Source organism: Dipodomys ordii, unplaced genomic scaffold, assembly GCF_000151885.1.
Source record: "Dipodomys ordii isolate 6190 unplaced genomic scaffold, Dord_2.0 Scaffold195, whole genome shotgun sequence".
Classification (NCBI taxonomy): domain Eukaryota; kingdom Metazoa; phylum Chordata; class Mammalia; order Rodentia; family Heteromyidae; genus Dipodomys; species Dipodomys ordii.
In genome coordinates, this window is record NW_012267411.1 from 1,493,686 (window position 1) to 1,520,384 (window position 26,699).

General features: G+C 45.9%; 1 protein-coding gene across 1 annotated transcript in view; it reads right to left on the bottom strand.

The window, feature by feature from the left end:
- Positions 1-489: 489 nt before the first annotated feature.
- Cdhr3 (cadherin-related family member 3) overlaps positions 490-26,699 on the bottom strand; it is a 55,373-nt gene continuing 29,163 nt past the window's right edge. The window contains exons 9-21 of the mRNA XM_013034719.1: positions 20,388-20,559; positions 18,715-18,817; positions 17,670-17,768; positions 15,968-16,194; positions 12,965-13,136; positions 10,754-11,004; positions 8,352-8,533; positions 6,159-6,172; positions 5,430-5,461; positions 3,403-3,451; positions 1,751-1,889; positions 1,567-1,663; positions 490-576 (exon numbers count right to left, since the gene is read on the bottom strand). Of these exons, the coding sequence (XP_012890173.1) occupies positions 490-576; positions 1,567-1,663; positions 1,751-1,889; positions 3,403-3,451; positions 5,430-5,461; positions 6,159-6,172; positions 8,352-8,533; positions 10,754-11,004; positions 12,965-13,136; positions 15,968-16,194; positions 17,670-17,768; positions 18,715-18,817; positions 20,388-20,559 (1,624 nt within the window). The remainder of the gene's footprint in view (positions 577-1,566; positions 1,664-1,750; positions 1,890-3,402; positions 3,452-5,429; positions 5,462-6,158; positions 6,173-8,351; positions 8,534-10,753; positions 11,005-12,964; positions 13,137-15,967; positions 16,195-17,669; positions 17,769-18,714; positions 18,818-20,387; positions 20,560-26,699) is intronic.

Consider the following 26,699-nt stretch of genomic DNA (forward strand, 5'->3'; position numbering starts at 1 on the left):
CGTCTCTCTGGGCCCACCCCATAAGGGGCCTGGAGGACCCTCAGTTGCTGTCATCACCACCAAGGAGGATGCTCACCAGAGCCCGCCCTTAGGGAAGTCCCTCCTGGTCTTTCCTGCTGGCCATTCAGCCCCAGTGCCATACTCACAAGAGAAGGCAGGAAAAAGCTCAGTGCTTTTCTAATCATCCGCAAGGGCCATGAACAGTTATTAAAGCTCCCGTCAGCCTTCACAGAGCCTCATTTTACTTGCACAGAAAGAAGCTGAGCGTTTCTGAGGAAGTCATTTCAATCAGGGCCCCAATGGACCTGCAAAGTCTTAAATGGTAATCAACCACGTCACCCACTTTACCCCTCACCAGGAAAGAGCTCAGCCTGCTTCTGCCAAAATTTAAACCCTGGAAGGGAGTTTCCTGCAACCAGCCCTTGTTAATAAATCCTGCCCAGTCGAGGCCAGGCCAGGGCCTTTCACAAATGTCTCTTTTGGGAAAAGTCACACTGACTTGGTAAACTCCAGGGCTCCCCAGGGGTCCTCATTTGTGGGGTGAACCAGCCGAGACTGCCCCAGGTCACTGTGAGACTGGGGGGGCGGCAGGCAGAGAAGGGGTGTTACTGGTCTCCCCCGCAGGAAGGGGGGATCCCACGTGGTCCTTTCTTGTGGTTCAGGGGCTAGGCCCCCCACAAATGGAGAGTAGGATAGAAGCTGGCTCATGAGGTTGTGCTAGGCCCACATTGGAAAGTTTCAGTTGGATCCCACCATGATACCAGGGTGTCTACCCTACCAGGGCAGGGTAGAACTTCCCATGGGCTTCCACTTAGTCTTGTGGAACCTCCAGTTAAAGTGGAAAGGGGCCTGGCAGAAAGTTGTGAGGGTGGTGGTGTGTCAGAATGGCTAAAGCAAAAGGACTGACAGTCCCAAAGGACCAGAACTCTCCATCTTGGATGCTGAGTATAAATTGCAGTCACCATTTTGAAGTCTTTGGAAATAGTCAGCCATGCTCCAGCAATCTTCCTCTTAGCTACATGCTCGAAGCAATGAGCGTCCATGTTCCAGGGGGGAAAAGAAGTACAAGAAAGCTCTAAGTGCTGCAAGGCACACTAGTGAAAAGATGAGTGTGCAGAATGGATAGATTGTGGTATAGAGGGCCTAAGGCATTGAGGAAAACTGACCACCTCCACGATGCGGTAAGAAATTCAAAAAAGGCAAAAGTAATCTAAGATGATAAAGATTAGTGGTCTCTCAGAGGCGGAAAGGCAACCTATAGACTTGAAGACCTTAGATCTATTTTCCTTATCAAATGTAAGTTTCGCTTCAGTAACACATGGAATAAAAGAAGGTGTGTAGTGTGTCTTTTTCTTCCCAGCTGGACAACTCATAATTTACTCATCCATTTTTTTAACCCCATGCTTTGAAAAAGATTTGAGGTGACTCACAGAGGTGTGTGGTGTTGAGTTTATTTATAAGGGAAATCTGAGGGAGGTTCAAATACCAATGGGAATATTGGTTGAACCCAGATGTGAAAGTAAATCCTTGATAGTGGTTATAAGGTGGACACAAGCCCTTCCCTGCCTGCATGGTGGGCCTTGTTCCTTTGTGTGGCTTGGGGTTTGTCCTGCTTACAAGGGCTGAGTTTCTATTCTTTGGGGTGCCCAGCTTTCCATCTTCACTTCAGAAAGCTGGTCCAGTATACTCTCTCTGTGCTTTGCCTCTCTGCCCATCTCCTTCATCGTGGGTTCTCCTTTGTGGGCCAGGCCCTTCCCCAGCAGTAGTTCTTTGTGGGCCGGTGGCCGTTCCCCAGGGGCTAGGCTCTGTCCAGTTTGGCATTTGGGTAAGTGCATCTCTCCATTTTCTGGCTCCGGTCTTGGAGTTGAATTCATATATTCCCCCAGTCACTAGAAGAGGATGGTGAATACAGCAATCATCTAAATCAAAGAATTCAAACAAGTCTGCCTTGCTTCACCTCCTCCCCCACCCCAACCCCTCTCTGTTCTGACGGCCAGGGAAGGCCACAGTGTTCTGGAAGGCAGTGTGCGTCTCTTCTGTGCAGCAGAATCTTTTCCCCAGCCTGTCTGTCCCAAGCTGTGCAGCCCAGGCCACGGAGGCAGCACCTGGCACACATATATGATGACAAAAATTAAGGGGTGGAGCCAGGGTTGCTTAAGGGTATCTCACATATGAGATGCGTTCAGGATGGAAATCTTGATCTCCTGTGGTCATTGCCCGGATTAAGTTTGATCTTTACTAGGGTTACCCATTCGGTTCTGATTTCTCTTGTTTTAAAAAAGATCCTCGAATCCCTGCTACAAGAAGGAATTCACAAGTAAAGAGGGAAAGCCTTTGATTTTTATTTATGTTAGTTTGGCACAGATTTGCCCACACAGACACACAGATCTGGCCTGGCTGGAGAGGAGGGGAGGGAAGCCTTTTTATTGTGTCAGAGCCAGCAGACATTAATTGTTGTGTTTGTTCACATTAAACCAGTTGGCTCATGTCTTCCTTTTTTTTTTTTCTTTCTTCTCTCAAACACACAAAAACCCACCAAGGTCTTCCCGTTTTTGCTTTGGGAGTCAGGGTTTGAGGGCCAAGGCCCAGGCTCCTGCCTCTTCCAGAAGGAATGCGGCGGCCTCTCAGCTCAGGATCCCACCAGCACTTATGCTAATGTGGGCGCATTATGGTAACAAGTACCTAATAATAGAGGGAAATTTAATTCCAACAGCAGCAGCTTCCCACTGGAGAGGAGCCATCCTCGTCTCCGACCAGAGCCGTTTGCTTATGAGGGTGGCAGGGAGCCAGCACACTTGCCTCTGAATTTGGTTTCCTTCCCTTTATTCGTGTCTATAATTGAGCCTTTGTAAGCAGAGGGATGTGTGTGAAGGAGCTCAATTTGAAGCTGATTTCAGGGGGGGTAATGAGAACTCTGGAGGCCAACTTTACCTTATGTTCACCGTGCTGACCAAGAAGAAATTCTTGGCCCTGACCTAAGAAAAAATAGCAGCCAAACTTGCCATTGCTCCTACTCCTGATAGGATGGCCCTAGGAGCATGACTCGGGAAGGGTGTGGGGGGGGGTATCCCAGGAAGGACAAGGATCAGTTAAAAAATATATATGGTTCTCAGATTCACCACTTCCCAGTTTGTAAATGGACCAGAAGGCAAGAAGGAAGTAAGGTCTTAGGAGAGGCTGCAGGTTGTAGCCCTGGAAGGCACCACCCAGGAGCTTGGCCTGCACAACGGCATGCCGGCTATGCCCAGAGCTCATCTCAAGTTGTATTTTAGCCCCAGAAGGGACAGCCCTGTACCACAGGCAGCATGGTCAAACACAACAACAGAGTGAAAAGCAGGAGCCTGGACTGGGCCTTGCTGGGTCTGAAAAGCATTCTGTGGGTGCTGCTGCCCTGGCTTTTACCTGGGTCTACGGCTTCTCCATCGAAGACAGTGTTTGTCTTGACCATCTCCTAAGGAGAAGAGAGACCCCTTCAAACACAGTGCTGCAGTCGCCCCACCCCAGGCCAGACTCCCCATTCCCACAGCCTGAGGTCCTTCCCAAAGCTTCTCAACAGGATTTGCTCAATGCCAGGTGCCAGGGCGGGGTAGAGGGGGATGGGGGGTGCACCAAGGTGAACGGGGTGGGGAGTGATTGACTACACAATGCTTTCCTCTCACACACAGGGCTACTGTGTGGAGTCATGAAGCTGTGACAGGAGATGGTGGGTACTGTGAGATACAGGTAAGACAATGAACCCAGACTGGGGGTTAAGAAAGCCCCCTCCCACCCCACCCCCACCTCACCCTGAGTAATTGACCCCTAAGCAATGGCCTGCCCTGCCTTGGTAAGGTCACTGGCAGGCAGACTTGTAAAGCAGATCCCGGAGCGCCCATACCAGCTCTGGCATTCCTACCGCTGCCTGCCCTCGCCTAATGCATGCAGTACCACCTCTGGGCTCTGGGCTCCCCTCCAGGTCCTGACCTCTATGGGGTGTTCTGTCCTGGGCCCCATGGACACCCCCTTCCCTCACATTATTCCCTTTAAAGCCCCGAGATCAGGGATTTTTATTTTTAGTAGTTCTGGGGTTTGAACTCAGGATTTTGTATTTGCAGTCTACCACTTGAGCCCCACACCCCTAGCCCCCTTTTTAATGCTTGTTATTGTTCGATAGGGTCTCGCTTTTTTCTGGCAGAGGGGCACTTGGGGCTGGGCTTATACCACCTTCCTCCGTACTTGTGCTTTCTGTATAGCAGCGATTACAGCTTGCACTACCAAGCTTGGTGCATTGATGAGAAGGGGTCTTGCTAACTACTCACCCTGTGGAGAGCTGGTCTCAAACCTTAATCTTCCTCATCTTTACCTCCCAAGTTAGCTGGGATGACAGATGGGAGCCACTGTACCCAGCTGATGCCAAGGTCCTTAGCGGGCGGCTGAGAAGGGCGTGTGGAGTTTAACCGGGGTCATCTAAGCAATAACACCTTTTGCAGTCACGAAGGTTTTATTTATTTAATAGATCAATATTGCATGTTCTAAGGCTATCTCTGAGTGTCATACCCAAGAGGACTTCTCTCAGAATGGATCTCTGAGAACTAACAATTGCTTCTTCCAAACAGAACATAGAAGAAGCTCTAAGGTGACCAGCTTAAAGGAGGAACTCAGTGCCTAGCATCAATGTCTTTACAGCACATAGTTACTGAGTATGTCCTGGAGTAGAGCAAAGTTCTGTTATGGGGAGCAGGGAAGAGCTGGGGGTATGGGGGAGTCACTTCCCAGTGAGTTCATCAGGCTTGGTAAAAGAAAGAAAAGAAGGTGAGGTGGAGCCAGAACTCTCCAGCTATCTTCTGAGCTTTGCATCTGGTGTCACACTTCATTTCCCAAATATTTCCCCACCTGTTGTCTCAGGGCAGGTGCCTTTCCCCCTCAATTCACACACACACACATATACATGTGTACACACACACACAGACACACACATATACATGTGTACACACACACACACACACAAGGAATCAAAATCTCCCAGAGGTCCAGCAATCCCCAAGGTCATTTTGGCTAAGCCATAGAGCCAAGCTCAGCCCCAAGCAGAGCTCTTTCTCTATGGCTTCTCTGCAAGGTTGTAGAAGAGTAAAGAAAGATTAAATCCCATTGAGAGCTGAAGCACTGGTTCTGGTGGATAAACTCTACTCCCCCAATACACTCTGCTGGAGAGCTGGTGCAGATAATCAACACCACTACTCAATATTTATGAAACCTGGTGCTTCTGCAAATACAGTCACAGACATGTTCAGTGGAGGGAAGGAATTCTATCAGGAGCTCATCGCATGGTAGGCTGGGCCCTAGGCCAAGTACACGCACCTCCCTGAATAATAAACAGCCCCCTGAGACTTGAGGGGGGCGGGAGTGCCCCCGCAGCCCCAGCCAGGTTACTACAGTTCCCACACACTCACCACCACCATCTCATTCCTCATGTTCTTCATTTCTGCGGGGAAGAAAACAGGCAGAAGTGAACAGGCAGCTGCTTGGGCACTAAATGATCCTGAAAATTCTACCTCCACTGTGGCATTTCCCCCAAACAGGCTGTGAACTCACTCTTACAGAAAAAGCAAAGAATTTTTCTATCTGTCTACATGGCAAGTGACAGCTTTCCATTTTCTCACAAGAAAATCACACATACACTAGGCATCAGTGGTTTACACCTGTAATCCTAGCTATTCAGGAGGCTGAGATTGGGAGGATCATATCTCGAGGCCAGTTGGACAAAAAGTCTTCAAGACTCTATCTCCAAAATAACCAGCAAAAAGTCAGGCTGGAGGTATGATTCAAGTTGTAGAATGTAAACTGAACAAGCCCAAGATACTGAGTTCAAACTTCAGTAGTCAATAAAAGGAAAAAGACCTCAAACATACATAAGCTGACTAAGCTGAGCTGATTGGAGCTGACTCTGGTAGAAAGCAGGCAGGGCCTAGGGGAGTGGGCAGAAGGTACCAAAGCCATCATGTACCCAGCCCTTCTATGCAACCTCTGCCCTCTGCTTTACCCTAACCACAGTGATGCATCTAAGCACTCACCAAGACATGCTTGTGCCCTGATTGGTTCCGAATTAGAGCCGTTTATACTCAGTACAACACAGCAATAAAAACCCAACAAACAACCATGAGAAAAGGCACTGTACATACCTTCTTTCTTTGCCCTATAGACAGAGGGAAAAGGAGACACACGGATTAATTCAGCTGAAAGTATTCTGTATAGGAGCATACATCGTAACATGAGATCCTTTGGGTAACTTTGTCCCTTGGGAATTTGAGGCTGGCTTGAAAGGGCCTGGGAGCGGTTTGGGTAACACCCCTGCAGCTCTGTTACTGGACTGGGAGGTGCAGGGAAGTTGACACATTTGAAACTATTGCCTTACAGAAATCCAGGGATGATGGTGTCTCTGGTGAGGGCATGACTTAGCTCAGTCACACTGCCTGATGATTCTCACCCCCATTTGTCTCCCCGGTAAAGTAGACTAAAGGGCTCTGCTCATGGCAGAGCAGTTTCAAGGGTTGACAGTTCAACTTGGTTTCCTGTACCAGGATGAACTGGACTTAAATCCTTTGTGCGATAACCTTCATTTCTAATATTCTATGACTATAATTTGATCTCTTCCTTTAAAAAATTTGATTATTTACCTTAATGTTATTATAAAGGTGATGTACAGAGGGATTTATTGTTTTATTTTATTTTTTTTGTTGGTTGTGGGGCTTGAACTCAGGACTGGGTATTGTCCCTGAGCTCTTCCGCTCAAGGCTAGCGCTCTACCACTTTAAGCCACAGCTCTACTTACAGTTTTCTGGTGGATAATTGGAAGACAGAGTCTTTTTCTGGTGGATAATTGGAAGACAGAGTCTCATGGATTTTTCCTGCCCGGGCTGGCTTTGAACCACAATCCTCAGACCTCAGCCTCTTGAGTCAATCAATAGGATTCCAGGCATGAGCCACTAGCTCTCAGCCAGAAGGATTATAATTACATGAGTATATTTCCTTTTGTACAGTGTCTTCCCTTCCTTTACTCTTTCCCAGTCCCTGATCCTTTACTTTTTGACAAATATTGGCTATATAACTAACTTACTAGCTTTCAGAGAGGCCAGGTCTGAGACTGAATTTCGAGCTATTTTTCCTAAGTTGCCCATGCTGAAAACAATATTTAAAATAGAAGCAACCAGGTTCAAGGTGCCTATTTAACATTCAGCCATAAGTTGCACTTGAGTCATGCACATGTGTCTATCAGATTGTTCTATGTCCTCCAAGATCTTCTACCCAAATCCCATTGCAGGGCACAGCCACCCTTTCCATCCTTACAAGATTATGCCTCTCTCCTTCATGCTCAGATTTTCAGAAGTCAATTTGTGAGCAGAGTCCAAACAAAATGTCTTTTATAATTTCAGCAAATGCTCACTGTTTTCTTACCTTGAAGTCAAGGTTGCCATTGGCAACAAACCTCTTCAATAAATATGGCAAACTGCAATGCACATTCTTCTGCTAATGAAGTCTTTCATCCATAGATTTAAAATGACTGACTAGTTAACAGCTAGGCTTCGAATACCTTTAAAACATGCATGAATTTATCACTCTTTTTTTTTGCCATTGGGGAATCTTGGAATTCATAGGTGTCCACAACCCAAGTTACCTGGGCATAGAATTAAACTTGAAATCTTGAATTTTAATCTCACTAGATCTTAGCTATGAAAAATAATGCAGCAGAAACTTAAAATATCAGGAATGGTGCCAAGTGCTTTTACTTTCCTTTTGTATGTTGGCTTGTTAAATTGGTTAGTCTTACAAATGAGGAAATTGAAGTTTACAGAGATTCTCACTTCCCCCAAACCAAAGAAACTAACAGAGCTAAGAACTGAACACATGTCTTGTCTAATTCTAAAACTCAAGCTTAGCTCATCATTCTATGTCTGTGAGAGCTGCTGAGGACTCTGAAACTCTGGGAGAATTTGGCGACAATTCATATTGTGGTCATGGTCTGCCACTACCTTGCTTTAGCCAGGCAAGGACACCATGTAGGCTTTCACCATAAGAGTCATATACATGTGACGAGCGCAGGATAGAGAGAAAGTTGGCCTGGGTTTACCCTGTTTCCCTGCCAATAGTCATACAAAAGCCCAACGGAGTCACTGACACCAAAATCTTAATTCTCTTTATGCTTCTTTTATGCTACCCTTTCCTGTCAGTATTCTAAAATAAGTCTTTATCCAGGGCAAGGTCCTGGGACCAAGGGCAGCTGGCATTCCTCCCTTCCATTTCTTTCTTCCTATATTCCAGGCACACTGCTCTGCCCAGAAATCCTGAGGCAGGGGCCCAGCCCACCAGCAACTTACAGAGATTTCTTGTCCTTCCCAGCTTTGCAGGGGCAGTATCTGTAGATGGCTTTGGCAAACAGGATGATCAGAGTCACCAGGAGACCCAGAAGCAATATGGAGCCCACAGTGATGACAAAAGGCACGTACCACGCGGATGGAGAGTAGACATTTTCCCTGAGGATCTGGTAGGTGATCCTGGGCTTGAATGGCAGAGACAGGGAGGGGAGTTGGACACACCATACTCACTTGGGTCTAGTGTTTATTTCCACTACTCTTGCACTGTGAATTGGACATCTATGTGCTGTATCCCCTTAGTGAGAGACTTTACAAATATCCATTAGGTCCAAATGAAAAGCAACTCCTGGCCTGATTTCATTCACTGTCTCTCTTCCTCTTTCCCAAAGCTAAAACATCCACTGGTTTTTTTTTCTGCCATAACACAGCATAATCCAGGGACTAATATAGCCATTGTCTCTCACTGAGAAGACACGAACCATGAAAGTTGTTTTTTTTTTTTTAACACCTTGTAGGCTTTTCAGTATTCATTCTGTACAGCTGCCACTGCCAGATGAGTGGGCTGCGATCACACCGAGACCTCAGGTTCAACATCTGCTTCCTTGAGTGGGAGACGGATAGCAAACAAGTTATGGAGATTTCAGAATTGGAGATGTCACAATTGGGCCATGAGTACAACCAAGGAAGGTGGTAATTTTTTACTCAGGGTGGTGGAGTGGAGACTTCTAGCTCCTCCCACATGGGAAGTCCTTAGGGCTTGTTTCAAATATGAAATGTCTCCCGTGGGCTCATATGCTGAACTACTTAGTCCCCAGCTGGTGTTCCTATTTCAGGGGGTTTTGGAAGCCTTAGGAAGTGGAGCTTAGCTAACTACAGGAAGTAGATGACTAGGGCATGCTTTTAATGGTTATACTTGGCTCCCAGTCCTTCCGGCCCTCTACTTCCTGTTCATCATGAGGTGAACAACCTCCCTCTGTTACAAAGCCCTACTGCCATGATGTTCTGCCTAAGCATGCAAAACCAGGCAACACGGACTGAACCCTCTAAATCTACAAGTCAAAATACATTCTTCCTCTTTTTAGCTTGTCGTGTCAGGTGTTTTAGTCACAGCTATGTGAAAGGCACACAGGTGGTCACAGGTCTCTACTCATTGGATTCAAACACAGGAGAGAGAAGTATTACCTAGCTTTTGGCAAGACACTGAGAGGCAGAAGTTTATCCTCCACAGGTAATTTTCCAAGGTTCTGATTACTTTCATATGGCTTGCTACCAGTATGTAGCTCTTAACAAGGAGGAGGAAATGGGACAAAGGGAGAGGGACTAGTTCCTTGAAGGGGCAGGGGAGATAATCCTGTTGGCATATGTTCCTCTCTGCACCCTGATTCTGTTATGCCACCTGCTTAGATCTGTCCTACCATTGATCATCATCAGTAATCTTTTATTTCACTAGTATACTTGTTCATAAGTGTCCTCTTCTTCTATGTCAGTGGCTCTGAAACTTTAGTAATATCAGAAATCCTGAGAATTTAAGTTGCTCGTTTGGGGATTCCAGGTTCCAACATCCTGCCCAGGAAGTCATGGTGATTTAGGAAAATGTCCCCAGTCTTTTTAGTTTTTCAAACTTTGCTTTTCAGATAAGGAAGGTCTCGCACTTTTGCCTGGGTTGGCTCTCACTTTGATCTTCCGATCCCTACCTCCCCCAGGAGCTGGAACTATAGGAAGGAACCACCATACCTAGCTCATTTTTGAGACAGGATCTTGCTAACGTTTGCTTAGGTTTTGATCCTCCTATCTCTACCTCCAGAGTAGCTGGAATTACAGAAAAATACCTTCATTTTCCAGTATGTGTCCAGGGAATGCTGATGTTGCTGGTCTAGCAACTAAACTTGGAGAACACTTTGACCTATATCATAAGTTCTGTGAGGGCAGAGACCATTTTTTGGCTTATTCACAGAAGTAATTGACACTTGCAAGCATCATATCACTATAGGTAGATTGGAGGGAGATTTGGGGTACAGATAGTGACTTTTGGGAAGAGGTGGGACAGAGCAGCTAGCTAGCTGCCTGGCTTTGTTAACACTGGCTCTTATAGACCAACAGAGAAGGGGCTGTGCATGTAGCATCAGCACCAGGCCCGTGAAAATTTGCTCCCATGTCACAAGTACCAGGGGCAGTTGAAGGTCTCTGCACAAATACACATCCTTCTTTACAAGAAAAAGAAGTTAATAATTCTAGAAGGCCAAGGTCTTGCTCAGATCTCCATCTACCATCCAATTTAGCCACACAAATTCAGCTAAATGCCTCAACTCTTTTCAGTTCTTCCCCCACTTTTCCTGGGCTAAGAGTGCCACTGATAGAAATCCCAAGGGCATGTGGCTGGGGACTCCAGGTCTCCAATCCCTTACCCTGGGAGTTGTGGTGACAATTGTGCTTGGATGGGGAATGACTTTAATGCTCAAAGTCACTGTCCCTGTTTCAACAAGAGCCTCTGCTTTCCTCCTGCCAGGCAGCAAGTTGTCATCAGTTATGTAGACAATTAGTTTGTAGTCCCAAATCTTATCAAGACCACCAGCATAGTCAAAAGGAGATGCGAGCAGCAGGTGTGTGACATTGGAGCCAGCATTGGGAGACAAGGTGAAATGATTGTTGACATTGCCTGAATGAGATTAGATACAAGGGTGTTAGCAGGTGGAAGAAAAGAGAGCTCACAATAAGAGCTTAAGATCACACTTGTAATCCTAGCTACTCATGAGGCTGAGATCTGAGGACTATGGTTCAAATTCAGCCCAGGCAAAAAAATCCATGAGTCTCTTACCTTCAATTAACCACCAAAAATCCGGAAGTAGAGATGTGGCTCAAGTGATAGACTGTCAGCCCTTAAGCAAAAAAGCCAAATGAAAGCAAGTGGTCCTGAGTTCAAGCTCCAGTACCAGCACAAAAAGGGATAGATAGGTTATATAGATATGAGAGGGAGAGAGAGAGAGAGAGAGAGAGAGAGAGAGAATCTGAATTTTGTCTTTCCTTCAAATATCCACTTACACTGGGTTTCTAAGGTCCCAGGTTGGGTAAAGCCTTGGCTGCACCAGAAATTTCATATGTACAAAGAAACTGATACCACCAGCCACAGAGTCTTCATAATCCCTGCTAGCTTATCCTTGGGCAATTATTTGGTATATGTATGTATATATGTGGGTGTATATATATGTATATATGTATATATATATTTAACACTCGGATCAGTGAGTTGGTGGGAAGAAGATAGAATAGACCGCTTCCCAAGTCATAGGCCAAGTTCACTCCATACCTTTCAGGGAACTGGTTGGTCACACTGGTTGCAGGGCCTCCTTGCTTTGCAAAGACTGCAGCCCCAGGTCCTTCTGAATCTACCCACCCTGCCCCTCCCAAAGCAAGCATTCTATTGAGGCTCACAGCTCAGAGCCTAAGGCAGGAAGGCTGCAGCCTGAGCATAGTTCTTGCTCATTCCTCTGGTGACTCCAGACTCATTACCAACTGCAAACCAGTAAATGGAGCAGGAGATGATGCAATTTTTACTCCCTTAGCAGCAAAATGCTCTGCAAAGGCCTTAGGGTTCTCAGTATGGATTATTTCCATCTTCAGCAACTGCAGTCTCCAGGCAGTGTCTGCCCCTGGGTTTTGTGACACATCAGCTCACAGGCTTCCTACTGCTCCAGTTCCTGCTCTGCCAGGGCTCAGCAGGAGGCCAAGATGGATTTTTACTCTTCTGCATGGAATTGCTCTGCTTGTTTGGGTTTAAATCTCTGGCCCCTGCACTTCATTAGATGAGCTATTTTGGTCTGATTTCCATTGAGGGGTGCTCTTTTTTTCCCTCTCCACAATGGTATATTTTTAAAGATAGAAAATGAATGGAGCAGAAGAGAATTACTGAGGACATGTTTCAAAAATGCATTTAATCTATTTAATCTATTATTAGCCTGAGAGACCTGGGATTCCCTGCCCCCACTCGGAGCTTTCAGAAAATGAGGTAGTTGAAGAATTGGACTATTTTATTTGAAAAAAAAATTACTCAAATGTGATTTAGCACTCATAATGCAGTTCAGGAATTGAGGGCGAAGACGAGGGTGGGATCCACCATCACTGGAATTCACACTTTCTATACCATTGGACAGCCATGCATGCAAGGGCCCTGGGAAGCTGTTGAGACAGGAAGCTACAAGAAACACAGGAACTGGCACCAGTGGCTCCACACCTGCAACCCCAGCTACTCAGGAGGCTGAGATCTGAGGATTGCAATTCAAACCCAGACTAGGTAGAAAAGTCCTCATGAGATTCTCTAATAAACCATCCACAAAATCTGGAAGCGGTGCTGTGGCTCAAGTAGTAGAGTGCTAGCCTTGAGCACAAAGAGACTCAGGGTCCATGTCCAGGCCCTGAATTCAAGTCCCAGGACCGGCAAAAAAAAGTACAGAGTGGCACACAACCATTAGACTCCTCACCCTTCCTTCTTCATCCAAACTATGTCCTCCCACCTGACCCCTGAACCCCTGAACCTGTGCCTCGCTCAGCATGTGAGCTGACCTGGGTGATTGGGTCCCACAGGCCTCCCTGGATAGCTCTCATAATATCATATACTATACCTGGGCCAATAGAGTAGCGAAAAGATTGGGGGCTGGAATCAAGGTCTGTACAGATCAGCCTGAAATTCTGTATATTTGTGCCAACTTCCAGATCCACAGGGATAGACAGGAAATAAGAGTTTGGGGTGCACACTGGCTTTTCATCATTTTCTCCAAGGATGTTCACAGTAACCTAGATGAATGAGGAGATGGTCATTCTACACACACACACACACACACACACACACACACACACACACACACACACAATTAGTCTTTAGATAGAGCCATACTTCCTGGCCAGTCCAGCCCATCCCTGAGCTGCAATCCTCCTATTTTAAGCATCCTATTGTAGCTGGGATGACAGAGAAGTACCATCATGCTCAGCTTCTTCCACTGAGATGGAGTCTTGAAGATATTTCTGCCTAGGGTGGCCTCAAACCTTAAACCTCCTGATCTCAGCCTCCCAAGGATGTGTGAGCCACTGGTGCCAATGAGGCTGTCATTGAAGAGCTAAAACTTCCTGAGTGCTTATTGGTTGCCAGGTACTTTTCAAACTGTGCTCTTTTCATGGACTGTTACAACCTCATGTGAGAGAGGTAACATGGTAACAGAGGTGAGGTAAGATTGCTGAGAGAGCAGATAGCTGACCGGGGATCAGTCAACTGGTAAGTGGATGAGCTGGGATTCAAATTCAGTTTTGTTCTACCTCAAATCCTATGTTGTTGCCCTCTTCACTGTATACGTGTACATGAAATATATGCAAATACATGTCTCTCCACACACATATGCACCTAGAAAAACCGGCTCCCAGAAAATGACAGAGCTTTTTTCTAACAATAGTTATGGACTTATGGGGACCTATCATTCACTGTCTGCTGCCCCTTGTGAATGGCAAGTTCACCCCGTCTTTGGTGTATTCAGCAATGGTTCTCGATGCTGGCATTGCTTTCTTGGGCCCATGTCAGATCAGATGATTGGGAGCCTTGAAGATTGGAGCAGGTACTTTGTCCTATGTTCCCAAGTTGACTCTAATATGCAGCCAGGACTGAAAAGCAGTGGACTAGAGCCAGTGGGCCTGGTTAAGGCGGGATCTCATCTGTAACTTGGATTATTAGCCCCACACTGGGCTCAGGAACTGACCTGCCACAAGCAGGGCCAGTCTATTCTCTTCGTGGTTGTCTTTTATGCTGGGTGAATTATCATGTAGACTGGGATGACTGCCAGCAGAGAATCACGGAATGTCAGGCCTGAAAAGGACTTATGTGATCATTTAGTTCATCACCCTTTTAAAAAGCTCATAAATTTTGAGCCATATTCATTCTACTTACAAAATTTGGGGATTTCAGCTCTTTCTGAGCTCAGGAATAAATTGAAATGTTCACTCTAGTTAACTCCCAAAGTGGAGTCCATTCATTTTTCTCAAAAAGAAAAAAAGAACCTCCAACCTAACAAACTGCAATTATATCCAACTTTCCTTGATTAGCAATGGTGAGTCTCACACCTCAGTGAAAACACCATCCCGTTAATTTAAATCACCAGAAGGACTAGGCTATCTAGGTATTTGGTTTATTGGTGACTTTCTACCTAAGAACCACAGAAATAGGTACATAGAGACAAGCCTTACACAGACCCTTGGACAATTGGGATAAAAGCTGAGAAATGAACTTGTTTCCCCGACTCTGAGCCAATCATTGTCTATCTCCAAACACTACCTGTTGCTACCGAGTCCACTTGCCTTTATACATTTACTAATGGAAAGAAGGAAAAGTTATGTCATTGAAGCTATCATGTGGCCCTCATCTATTCTTCCCACTGTCCCCACAGACTAGCTAGGTCTTCATGTGACCCTTAGGTACGACTCTAGGTATAGCTTTGGGCCAGCAGCAACAGTGTCTCTGGGAAGCATGTTAGAAATTCCATGCCTCAAGTACCACTTCTACTCAGTGACATTCTGCATGTCACAAGGTTCAGGGGCATCAAGGGTTTGGAAACAGAATTCTAGGTAGTAGACATCTCTATTGTTTGGATGAGTGTCCCCTCAAAAGCCCATGTGTTAAAGGTTTAGTCCACAGAGGGGGGCTATTGGGACACAGAAGAACCCACAGGAGGTGGTCAGGTAATTGGAAGTGTGCTCCTAAAGGGTTTGTGGGATTTTGGTTTCTTTCTTTTCTTTTCCCCCCCCATCGTGGGGCTTGAACTCTGGGCTTGGGCACTGTCCCTGTGCTCTTCAGCTCAAGGCGAGTGCTCTACCGCTTGAGCCACAGCACCACTTCCAGTTTTCTAGTGTGGAGATAAGAGTCTCATGGACTTTTCTGCCCAGGCTGGCTTTGAACCATGATCCCCAGATCTCAACTTCCTGAGTAGCTAGGATTACAGGTGTGAGCCACTGGTGCCCGGCTTGGGATGTTGGCTTATTTTCAGTCTATTTTCTGGCTGGAGATGTGAGCACTTGCTCCTGCTGTGATGTGCCACACTCACTAGAGGCCTAAACAAATGGGGCCAATCTAATCATAGACTTGACCCCTACAGATACATGAGCAAAAATCAGGCCTTTTAAACTTCATAATTAGCCTATGTTGGGTATTTCATTATGCTGACTTAAAGCAGACTAACAGCATCATGGCAAGAACTGTTCCATCTGGTGTGTAGGGACATGGGGTGGCGGCATGGCAAAACTGCTCTTTGGGAGGTGATAGAGAACTATAGAGTCATATCCATCTCCTCGCAATTTGCCTCTCACTGCCAATGTGAAGGCAAACAAGATTGAAAGGACCATGGGAAGAACCTTGTCCCACTACATGGGTTTGTGGGTTCAGCCAATAACCCAGTATTTGGCCATCAATTCCAATACTTCTCCCAGTGACCCACACACTCAGGCTTCAGACACACATGAGAATCTTTCTGTCCTGGGCATCACAACTCATTTCTCTTCACATCTGTAAGACCCCTGCCCATGAGGATTCCTCAACTGGTGTGGCTGAGTGTGTCAGAGACCCAAGCCAATCCAGGTGTCCCACTCACAGTAACTGAGCTTGTGCTCTCGCCATTGGTGGCCTGGATTCCAAGAACGTAGCTGGAGGTTGTCTCATAGTCTGCTTTGGTGACTAGCTGGAGTTCTCCTGTCCTGGGATTTATCCAAAATATATTCGGGTGCTGGGAGCTGGCTCCTCCGGTGGAGATGGCGTATGAGATGCTCTCCTGGGGGTAGTCTTCGTCAGCTGCCTGAACCTGGCCAATCCTCGTTCTAGCTGGAAGAATAAAGTACCCATGATTAGTTCCGATTGGATGGAGTGGGAGGGAGTGATCTGTTAACAAGTGTCCTTACCACCATGGGCAGAAAGAGTGGCTCTTCAAACTCTATGTCTTCTATGTTTAATTTCTCTTAGATTTAAATAATTCTAATGAGTGCCTACTTGTACCTGGCTCTATGGCCCAAGCAGGGCCACCAGGTGTGAAAGACAATTCTTGGCCTTTACAGAGCCTCCAATCATGTTGCCATGGCAAACAATAGTGCAAGGAATACTCATGCACACACATCCATCTCTTAGCACAGTCCTATATATAACTCTCTTGTATTCTTCCAATCTTCTGGAATGAGCATGAATGGCTCTTATAAACAAGATGAAGAAACATTTTTTTAGAAGAATAAATCTACAGAGTGTAACTTTTAAAATACTGTTCTATTTGGCTTATTTTACAAATTCTGTTGGTGAGGCTACTGGAGATCTGGCTTGTTTGTTTTATAGATGTTCTTTCTCATAAATTTTTCTCCTCCTGGGCAGATATTTTCTCACTGAATTCTATAGTCCAGCACCAACTGTGTGACCCAGAACAGGTAGTCAAAAATAATTGTAGTGAGATCTATGGATTTACATAACATTCTACTCCTGTTGAAAGTGTTATTCACTAGGTAAGGTGTATAGAATTAAAAGGAATCTCCTCTGGACTCTCTTTTTGTATTTTGTTTTAAAAGTTAATGTCAAGAAATAAAGAGCATCATAAAGAGAGAATAAAATGGAATTGTAGGGGGAGTGTACTGTTTTTTTTTAACTGTGGAAGAAGTATCTATATCTCAAAGTACCAGCCTGTGAGGAAGTCTGTTGTACTTGAATGTTTATATAGTAGATCACACAGGAGAGCTGACAGAGTTGCATTCAAACAGGAGACATGGGGAGAAACAGAAGCTGGAAGCGGTGAATGTTTTCTTAGTGGGGGAAGTGTCTACCAAATTCAAAGTTTATAAAGAGAGAGAATGAGAGAGAGAGAGAGAGAGAGAGAGAGAGAGAGAGAGAGAGAGAGGAGAGAGTTTCTAGTGAATCCAAGGAGAAGAGACAGAAAAATATGCTTATTTTGTTTTTAGATCAAGGAAATACAGAAATGGGAAACCTTTACTAATTTTTGACATTTCAATTCTCTAAATGAGCTGGAGACCAGGAGAAAACTTAGGATACAAAAGGACAGGGTTCTGGAACCAGGCAAATAGACAAAGAAGCAATCAGGGGAACATGATGTAATCACCAGTTTTCAAAATCCTTGTTTTACCTGAAGAGTTCCGTGGCAGCAAGGACAACTTTTTTTTTTAAAGGTGCAATAAATGCTAATCCACTGTGAATTGCTGCACAAAACACACTGGAGGCCTCTGACCTGACCTTTCACCTCTGCAGGACATGCATTTGGTGTGAGCCCAGAAAGAGCTGTGGTCTGTGTTTTGGCTGTTACTTACCTGGTCTTGTTTCTGACACATTAAATACGTAGGATGGGCTAGCAAAGAGGAGAGGGAATTCGTTTTCTGGGCGTGTTAGGACAGAAATGTAGATAGTATCTAAAAATGGAAATGGAAACAAATTTAAATTGTGATCCATACTCATCCATTTGTTTATTCAACATTTTTAAAAGGCATCTTCCAAGTGCAGGCTTTGGGATACAGATGGATCAGATCTGGTGGGTCCTGCCATCAAGGTGTCTAGGGAACCTGGAGGAAGACCTGGGAGCTGAGCCTTGCAAAGTCAGAGGCAACTGGGGTAATGTGGAATTGGGGGTAGGAGGGCAATCGTAGGCATGCATAAAAATATCACAGCATAAAACTGCATGATTCACTCAGAAATCTTTCCAACTATTTGTCTAGTTGGAAAAAAGTGGGGCAGGGGGAGCTTGTAGGGAAGGGACAGGAACTGCAGCTAGAGTTAAACAGCAGATAATAAAAGTCCTTGCATGCTAAGTGGGAGTTTGAACTTGAAAGCTACAGGACACACTGAAGGAAATGATAAATGATATAATGGCATCTGCATTTCCTGAAAAGCCACTGAGAGAAATGGAGAAGCTGCACTGGAAAGAATAAGACTAGAGGCAGAAAGACTCTTAAAAGACCCTGGGTCTTTTAAGGGGGTGCCTGGGGCCCCCCTGCAATCCTAACCTCTTAGGAGGCTGAGATCTCAGGGTTGTGTTTGAAGCAGCTCACACAGACAAGTCTATGAGTCTCATCTCTAATTAACTAGCAAAAAAAAGCAGAAAGTAGAGGTATGACTTAAGTGGTAGAGCACCAACCTTGAGGGAAAAAGTCAAAGCAAGAGTTCATGCCCTTGAACTCAAGCCCCAGTACTGGCATGCTCTCCTCCCCTCACCTCCCCCCCCAAAAAAGAGAAAGAGGGGATCCAGCATTAGAGCCCAGTTAGTGGGATGGAAATCAAGCACAATACCATCAACTGCACACACAATTTAACCCTTAATGCTCAGGAGATGCACATGAAATAAGTCAAAATGATACTTGCTTTTGTAGTAAGGAGGGGCCGTATCCTGCACCTGGATCATCACCATGAACTTATTGCCGGCTGCTAGGTTACTTGGGTTTTCATAATCTAGATCACCAATCAACTAGGTTAAAACAGAGATACTAACTTATATGAGCCAAACTGACAAAGACATTTTCACACACCATGAGTGCACATGCAAATTGCCACAATCCTTTTGGAAAGCACTTGCCAATGCATTGAAAGAGCTGTGCACCAACTTACTCAGCAGAACTTACCAGAAGAGAGGCTCTTTGTACAAAGATGCTCATCTAGCACTATTACCCAACAAGCAAAGACCCACCATCTCAGATGTATTGAAGGAAGACAATATTGAACCATTTGATTAGGAGTATTTTCCATTACTTAGCATACTCATGCATACATGTATACGTACACAAAATACATGTGCAGAAAAGAGACAGGAAGGATATTATTATTATTATTATTATTATTATTATTATTATTATTTTGTGCCAGTACTGGTGCTTGAACAAAGTGCCTTGTGTTCATGCTTAGCTTAGGCTGGTATTCTACCGCTTGAGCATTTCTACTTCTAATGTTTTGCTGGTTAATTGGAGATAAGAGTCTCAGATTTATCTGCCTGGGATGGGTTTGAACCTTGTTCCTCAGACCTCAGCTTCCTGGGTAGCTAGGATTATAAGTGTGAGACACCAGCATCCAACTAGAAATGGATTTTTTAATGACACTATAGATAAAGTTGGTAAGAGTCTCTTGGGAATTGAAGGAAGGCTTAGTATAAAAAGAAAAGGCCGGGCACTGGTGGCTCACACCTGTAATCCTAGCTACTCAGGATGCTGAGATCTGAGGATCGAGGTTCAAAGCCAGCCCGGGCACGGAAAGTCCATGAAACTCTTATCTCCAATAAACCATTAGAAAACCATAAGTGGCGCTGTGGCTCAAGTGGTAGAACGCTGGCCTTGAGCTGAAGAGCTGAGGGACAGCACCCAGGCCCAGAGTTCAAGCCCCATGACTGACAAGGAAAAAAAAAAAAAAAAGGTGGAGAAGGAGGGGTGGAGTGGGAAGAAGGCTGGTGAGCTGCTTGCCCTCTTTCTTCTCTAAGGCTTATTTCTCCTGAAAATACCCTCAAGATCCTTGCATTTCCTGTAAGGGTCTCTTGGGGGTTGCCAAGCCCCGCCTTCCATGGCCATCCATCCAACTCTGCATTGTTCCTGGGTATACTTGTGTCATTTTATACCTTATTGTCTCATTCCCCTTGGAGTCTCTGGTTGGTTCTATGATGCAGAATCTATCAAGACGCATTCGCAGCCTAGGCCCTGCTTTTTCTCTCTCAAACCTCATTTGAGGAATGTGCTCTCAAATAAACAAAAGAGCCTGCGCTCCGAGGGCACTAATGCATCTATAAAGGCCCACTAAGCCGCACGCCACTGCGAGCCATGCAAGGAAGAATCCAGTCCTTAGTGCCCCCAGCACAGTGATGTGTAATGAGTGATTTGGGGACATGGGAAAAATAAAGAGCAGGCGAGGACACAGATCCACTATTAAGCTTGTCAGTTACGGTGGCTCTGAGAGGGGGCTACCTTGGAAATGCCTCTCTGTGGGGAGGCAAAGCACTGTGCATGCTGGACCAGCTCCCCCGCTGCCCTTTAATGAGGCCATGACCATAAACTGACCACTATTTTCCCAGAGCCAGCTGGCTCCTGTAAACATCTGCGGCTGCTCCCCACTCCAGATGGCGTGGTGACGTTGAATTTGTTGTTTGGAGCTTCGCTGTCGTCATCAAAGCAGAACTTGTTCAGGTCCAGAAGCAACGTCCCGTTGGCTGCTCTTTCCGTCACCATAATGCTGGGGAAAAGATACAGCTCAGTATTTTCCCCCAAGTGGTGACAGAGCGTTACTTCTAACCTGGGTGCTCCACCAGACATTTCTACTTCATTTTCAATTCAACGCAAGTGCTAGGTTATTGCAGGAGGCCTTCCTACTGGTCTCCCTGATTCTGCTCTTACCTCCTTTCAGACATTTTTTTTTTAACCCAGAGATCTTGATAAAATATTATCAAACATGATCAAATCATGTGTTTGTTCCTAAGCCCCAGTGGTTCCTGGTTGCACTTCCAGGACTAACGGACCTTGAGGCCTGTCATGATGTGCTGTCGTTATCTCTTTGACCTCACCCCCTTCCTCCTTTTCCTGTTCACACTCTTCCTGCCACCAGAGCCTGTTGGTACTTCTTCCACATGCTACCAGGCTCCTGCCCTGGGTCGTTACATTTGCTATGGAATGCTTCTTTCACAAATAAAGTTTCCCTGCTATAGTTTAGTCCCCAAAAGGCTTGGTCTCCAGAATGGAGCTTTTGGGAGATGGTGGAATCTTTAGGAGGTGTGGCCTAATGGGAAAAAGTTAGGCCATTGTATACACACTTTGCAAGGGATTGTGGGAACTCCACCTTTTTCTTGCTCTCTTTTGCTTCCTGGCCAGGAGGGGAATGGTTAATCTCCACTCCATGTTCCCATCATGATGCACTGCCTCACGGCAGGCCCAAACAACGGGGCCAACCAAGCATGGAGTGAAACGTTTAAAATATTCTCTCCTTATAAGTTGATTGTCTCGGGTATTTGTTGTAGTGTTGGGAACTTGACTAATTTCAAGTTTGTTTGTTTGTTTGTTTTTGTCGGTCGTGGAACCTGAACTCTGGGCCTGGATGCTGTCCCTCAGCTCTTCAGCTCAAGGCTAGCGCTCTACCACCTGAGTCACAGCACCACTTCCAGCTTTTTCTGCTTATGTGGTGCTGAGGAATCGAACCCAGGGCCTCATGCATGCAAGGAAAGCACTCCACCACTGAGCCACCTTCCCAGCCTAACTTCAAATTCTTATTTCACATTCTTTAGCTTCTAACCCAATGCTCTCGTTTCAGTGAGGCTACCCTATCTAAAATATCAGTGACTCCTGTCCTTCACTTCCTCTCCCATTCTGCCCTTTATTTGGAATTCTTAGCATTTGTCATTATCCAACATGCTATATATTTTACTTATATCTCCTGTCTCTTGTCTATGTAACCCTAGAATATAAACTCCACTAGGGCAGAGATCTTTGCTTTGTCCTTTAAATACTCTATACATATTTGTTCAATAAATGAATATAAGAGAAATATCAATTCCACCTCATGCCTGTAGGAGTTCGTAGGCTGGTTAGAGAAAAAAATCCCTTTGCCTTGCATTGAGAGGTAGATTCTGCATCTCCGAAGCTCTGAAGAATTCCTTGACTTGAGTCATAGTGGCTTCAATTCATAGAAGGGCCTAACAATAAGCTACTATCATTCATTGAAAAGAAGTTTATTATTGGATGAATTTTAGGTTCCTGAAATTGATGTAAGGTCTAGCAAATAATAGGAATGAATAAAGCTACCACCAAACTCAGAGCATCTGGTTAAGTCCAGCTCAGGATAAGGGACTGAGGAAGACTAACCCTTGTAGGTTTCAACTCAGCAAGGGCCTTAATCATGCCTCTGGGTTTCAGTTTTTCCATCTATAAAATGGGCATAGGTCATGACAGTTAACTTTTGCTACATCACTGAGGAGTCTAAAGAACAAGCATTTATTTCTCATCTTAGGACTATCTGAAGTCCTTCTGATTCTGGTTAGACTTGACTGGGCTCCATGATTACTGGCAGCCAGAGACTAGGGGGCCTCATATGGTTGGTTGGGGGGAAGATGGCTGCTGTGTTTCATCCTCCGAGTGGCTGGTCTAGGCTCTTCACAGGGAGTTCCAAAGTAGCAAAGGTCCCAAAGTCGAGAGAGAAATCAAGTCTCAGTACACACGCCACTCGCAATCCCCCATTGTCCCGCATTTGTGAATGTGCCAGCAGCGCAAGTATTCACACCATCACGCCCAAGTTCCAGTAGTGTCTTGACTGAGGACTAGCAAAGTCCTATCACGAGGGAATTGTACACCTTTGGAGGAATTTGTAGCTGTTTTTTGTTGTTTTTGTTCTCTACTTCAGTCATATTTTGCTTTAGCAGAATTGCTTACAAAAATATATTGTGCCTGCCATGAGAATGTTGAAGACTTTCAATTCAGGATTATAGCTGGAAGCAGGCTGTAGCTGCTGTGCACTGAAATCCATCACCAGGTTTGAAGCGAAGCTGTGTGCTGATGACTGGGTATGGCAGCGATACTATGGCAGGCTCATTTTATCCTGTGACCTCTCATTTTGATTCTGGGTCTCTTTGGTGGTCTTTATTTTGTTGTTGTTTGTTTTTTAGTGGTACTGGGGTTTGAACTCAGCCTTACACTTGCTGGGCAAGTACTCTACTACTTGAGCCATGCTTCCAGTCCTTCAGGTGAATGGATTTTAGTCTGCATGGCCATTTCAAACATTTCAAACCACTTTCTTTATCTCCTTTCTTCCCTCAGGCCAGACTTTCACCCTAGTCTGATCACAAACCCTGTCGCGATCTCAGCCTCATCCAACTCTTTCCTGTTTGCTACCACAGGTATTTTTCCCAAATAAAAAGCCTGACATATTTAATCTTGTCTTGGCATCTGGTTTTCAGAACACTCATATTAAAAGAACCCATGTTAAATTCCTTAATCCTATAACCAAATGATGCCCTATTCCATGGCCTCTCCTAAAGTCAGCTGAGATAAGTTCAGGGCTCCCCAACTGTAAGGTCTAACAGCAAGGATGGTCTTGCAGCTGAGGAGAGCTGGTCTGTTTGCTGGGAAGAAAGCAGGGGTACCCGAATCTCCACCTTGCCTCCTAGCAAAGAGAACATCTGTGTTTCAGCAGGCGGGCAGCCTGAGCCGTCTCCTTCCTGCTTTGATCCCACATGTAGTAAGTACTTAGAATAGATAACACTTATTAAACACCAGCTGCATGCAGATCATACCGAGCACTTGAAAAGCATGCTCTAATCCCTTCCTCTCCAAGACGCATGCAACCTTCTTCTCATTTACAGGGGAAGAATAGTTCCTGGTGGTTTCAAGGCCTGTCCAAAAAAGTTACTCCCTCCAGATATGAATTTCTTACTGTCTGTCAGATTCACTATGAGTTTTAAATTTCATCAATGAATATCCATGTCAAGGGCATTTGGGGATTTGGATCTTGAAAACAACTCTGCACACGCGGGTCTGAGCTATTTCTCCAGCCGGGGAACGTTCTATCCTTCTTCCCCCACACTTGCTATTTTTCCCTCTAACTGTGACTCGGAAAGCCACTCCCATTCATCCATCAATCCCTGACTCCAAGGGGAGCTGCCCTGGCCCCCATCCATCTGACCACGGACTCCTCCCTAAGCAGAGGTGACTGTGCCCAGCTGCATTCTGAATCCCTTCTCCGCCCCTCGCTCACAAAGAGCTTGCGAAGCGCTTTCAGACAAGCGCCGGACAATTTACAACCCGAGCCGGGGCTGTCTGGGCGCCTCTGATGCCTCCACTGGGGCGCTGGGCTCATTCATCACCAACCTAGAAAGGAAAGCTGCGAGGGGCCTTCGTTACCAAGGGTTGGGGAGCCTTGCAGCAGCCCTGGATGGACAGCAGGGGGCGCGCGCCCCCTCCCGGGCCGCCCTCCGCCCCTCCGCGCGCAGCCGCGCGCGGCCTCCCAAACCACCCCAGCTGCTGGCGCCCAGCCCATCTCTGCTTCTTGCCTGATCGCACAAACTTCAGAAATCAGTATTCAGGGACAGGTGTCGGAGACGGTGGCGGCGCCATTTCTGGGCTTGTTGGTTTGGTTTGGTTTGGTTCTGCATGGTTGCGCTGGAGAAGGGAGTCAGGAGGACGGTGGTTTGGCAGGGCGGAGCGCTGTCAGCTCTGCCCGGCAGGTGTGCACGGGAGCCGTGGCGCGCAGGCCGGGCTCCTGCGGGGAGGACCTCTGCTCCGGGCCTCCGACGGAGGCAGCCGCTCTGGCCGTGCCCTGCCCCACATCTTGGCTTTAACAGCATGGCTGACTAAGAGTAGCCCTTACTGGAAAAGCCCAGAGGGAGAGACTTAAGCATTGTTTAGAATTAGCTTCAGTAATAAACACAATTTAGTTCACTTACTGACTTAGTATGGGCCTTTTAGGGCTGATTTGGAGAGATCAAGAGCAGGTTTGGTACGGGCTTGCCTGGGTACTCCAGGACATTCGAAATGTGATTTCACCAGCTAATATGGAACACAAGTCTGAAAGCTATCCTCGCAGCACCTCAGGAAGCCAGACTATATATGCCATGAGCAGAGATGCTCCAAAGGCAGAGAGGCAAGACAGCACAGTTCCTCTCCAGGAAGCGAAACTCAAGACTCCTACTTCTTACTCCTTGCCTCCACCTCTCAGGACAGGGCAGCAAGGAAGGGCAAGATAGCTCAGAAGGGTAGAACAAAAAGAGGAATTCCCCAGGGTGCGCTGGGACCACCCAAGAGTGCTGTAGATTTTCAGATAAAGGGTACGTGTGACTCTGCATATCATCTCTAGGCCATCTCCAGGGTCTAGATTTCTCTTTACAGGAGGCGGGCTCAGTTTACGCAGGTAATAGTGTGGCAATCAGAGTCCTACCTCCCAGGGCCAGCCCTCCCTACTCATCTAAGAGACCCTGAGGTATGGGAATGCTTAGGTTGGGATAGAAACCTATCACATGTGCTGGCCTGTGACTGAGCGTATCAGGGTCTCAGCTGGAACAGGTGGCAAATTAGGATAATTCTGGGATGTTTAGTAAACGAGTTATGACAAAGGTACACATGGGGGATATGGAAATATAAAGGGATGGTATAGTACCTCAGGGCTAATGAGACTGGAGCAGCCTTACTACATCTAAACCAAAGGGGCCAGTGGGGGAAGCAGTTGCTGATAATGGCAGCAGGAACAGAGTGCTGCGTGCAGACAGCTGCCTTGTAAGAACCGAGCTGTTCAGCAGGTGGAAGTGTGCATGCAGCTGACTCCGAAGGAGGCATGGGGTAAGTACCCAGACGTACTCTTCCCTCTTATTAAGCTCCCACTGGCTAACTAACACTGGAGGCCAAGGGAGCCATTAGGTACCTGTACCAGTCAGCTTCCTCGGCACAGGACAGAGCAAAGAATGGATCTGAAGAGTGGATCTGGAATGTGTCCCAAAGCAAATACAAATGCCCTGATGTCAGACTAAAGCCATGTTTATTTCCTACACCATGATGGCCATGTCCATTGAGAAAATAAGGAAATATTCACAAGCACAGTAAGAACTTATTTTGTTATTGCTTACCCAGACAGTCTTTACCTAAAGGCCTTTATCCTTTTATTTTTCCCAGTAGTGGCCCTGGGGCTTGAACTCAGTGCCTGGTACTGTCCCTGAGCTTTTATGCCCAAGGTTAGTGCTCTACCACTTGAACCACAGCTCTACTTACAGCTTTTTTAGTAGCTAATCAGAGATAAGAGTTTCATAGGCTTTCCTGCCTGGGTTGGCTTTGAACTGCAATCCTCAGATCTCAGCCTTCTGAGTTGCTAAAATTATAGGCAGGAGTCACTGGTGCCCAGCAAGGCCTTTGTCTTTTATGTGGCCATACTATGTATTGAGTCTGTGTCCAAAACCAGTCAAGGGTAAACTAAGAAGACTCACCCAATGGAGATGAGATCTAGTCTTCAGATTGGGGTAATCTCTTTGCGAAGGTCACACTGCTAAGGCACCCACTCCCCAGCCCACCCCCACTATCACAGAACAATTGCCTTAAACTCCAGAAAAACAGTGACTGGCTGATTTGGAAACCAGGAAATACCTAACCCTGTGCCCCTCCCTTTTTTTTAACCAAATAGCTATATTAACCCAGCCATAAAAAGCCATATTAACCCAGAATCACAAAGGCTTCTATTTTTAAGTAACCATGAATAGATAAGAGACAAAGAACAAGTCACAATATTCAAAATAACTCAGCAACCACCTGTATCTACATTTCCCCCTTTTGCTTAGAAGCAATTAAGTTAGTTGTACACAGTGAATTAGATGATTTGTTTCATTTTACGGTAAGTGCTTCATGTGTTTT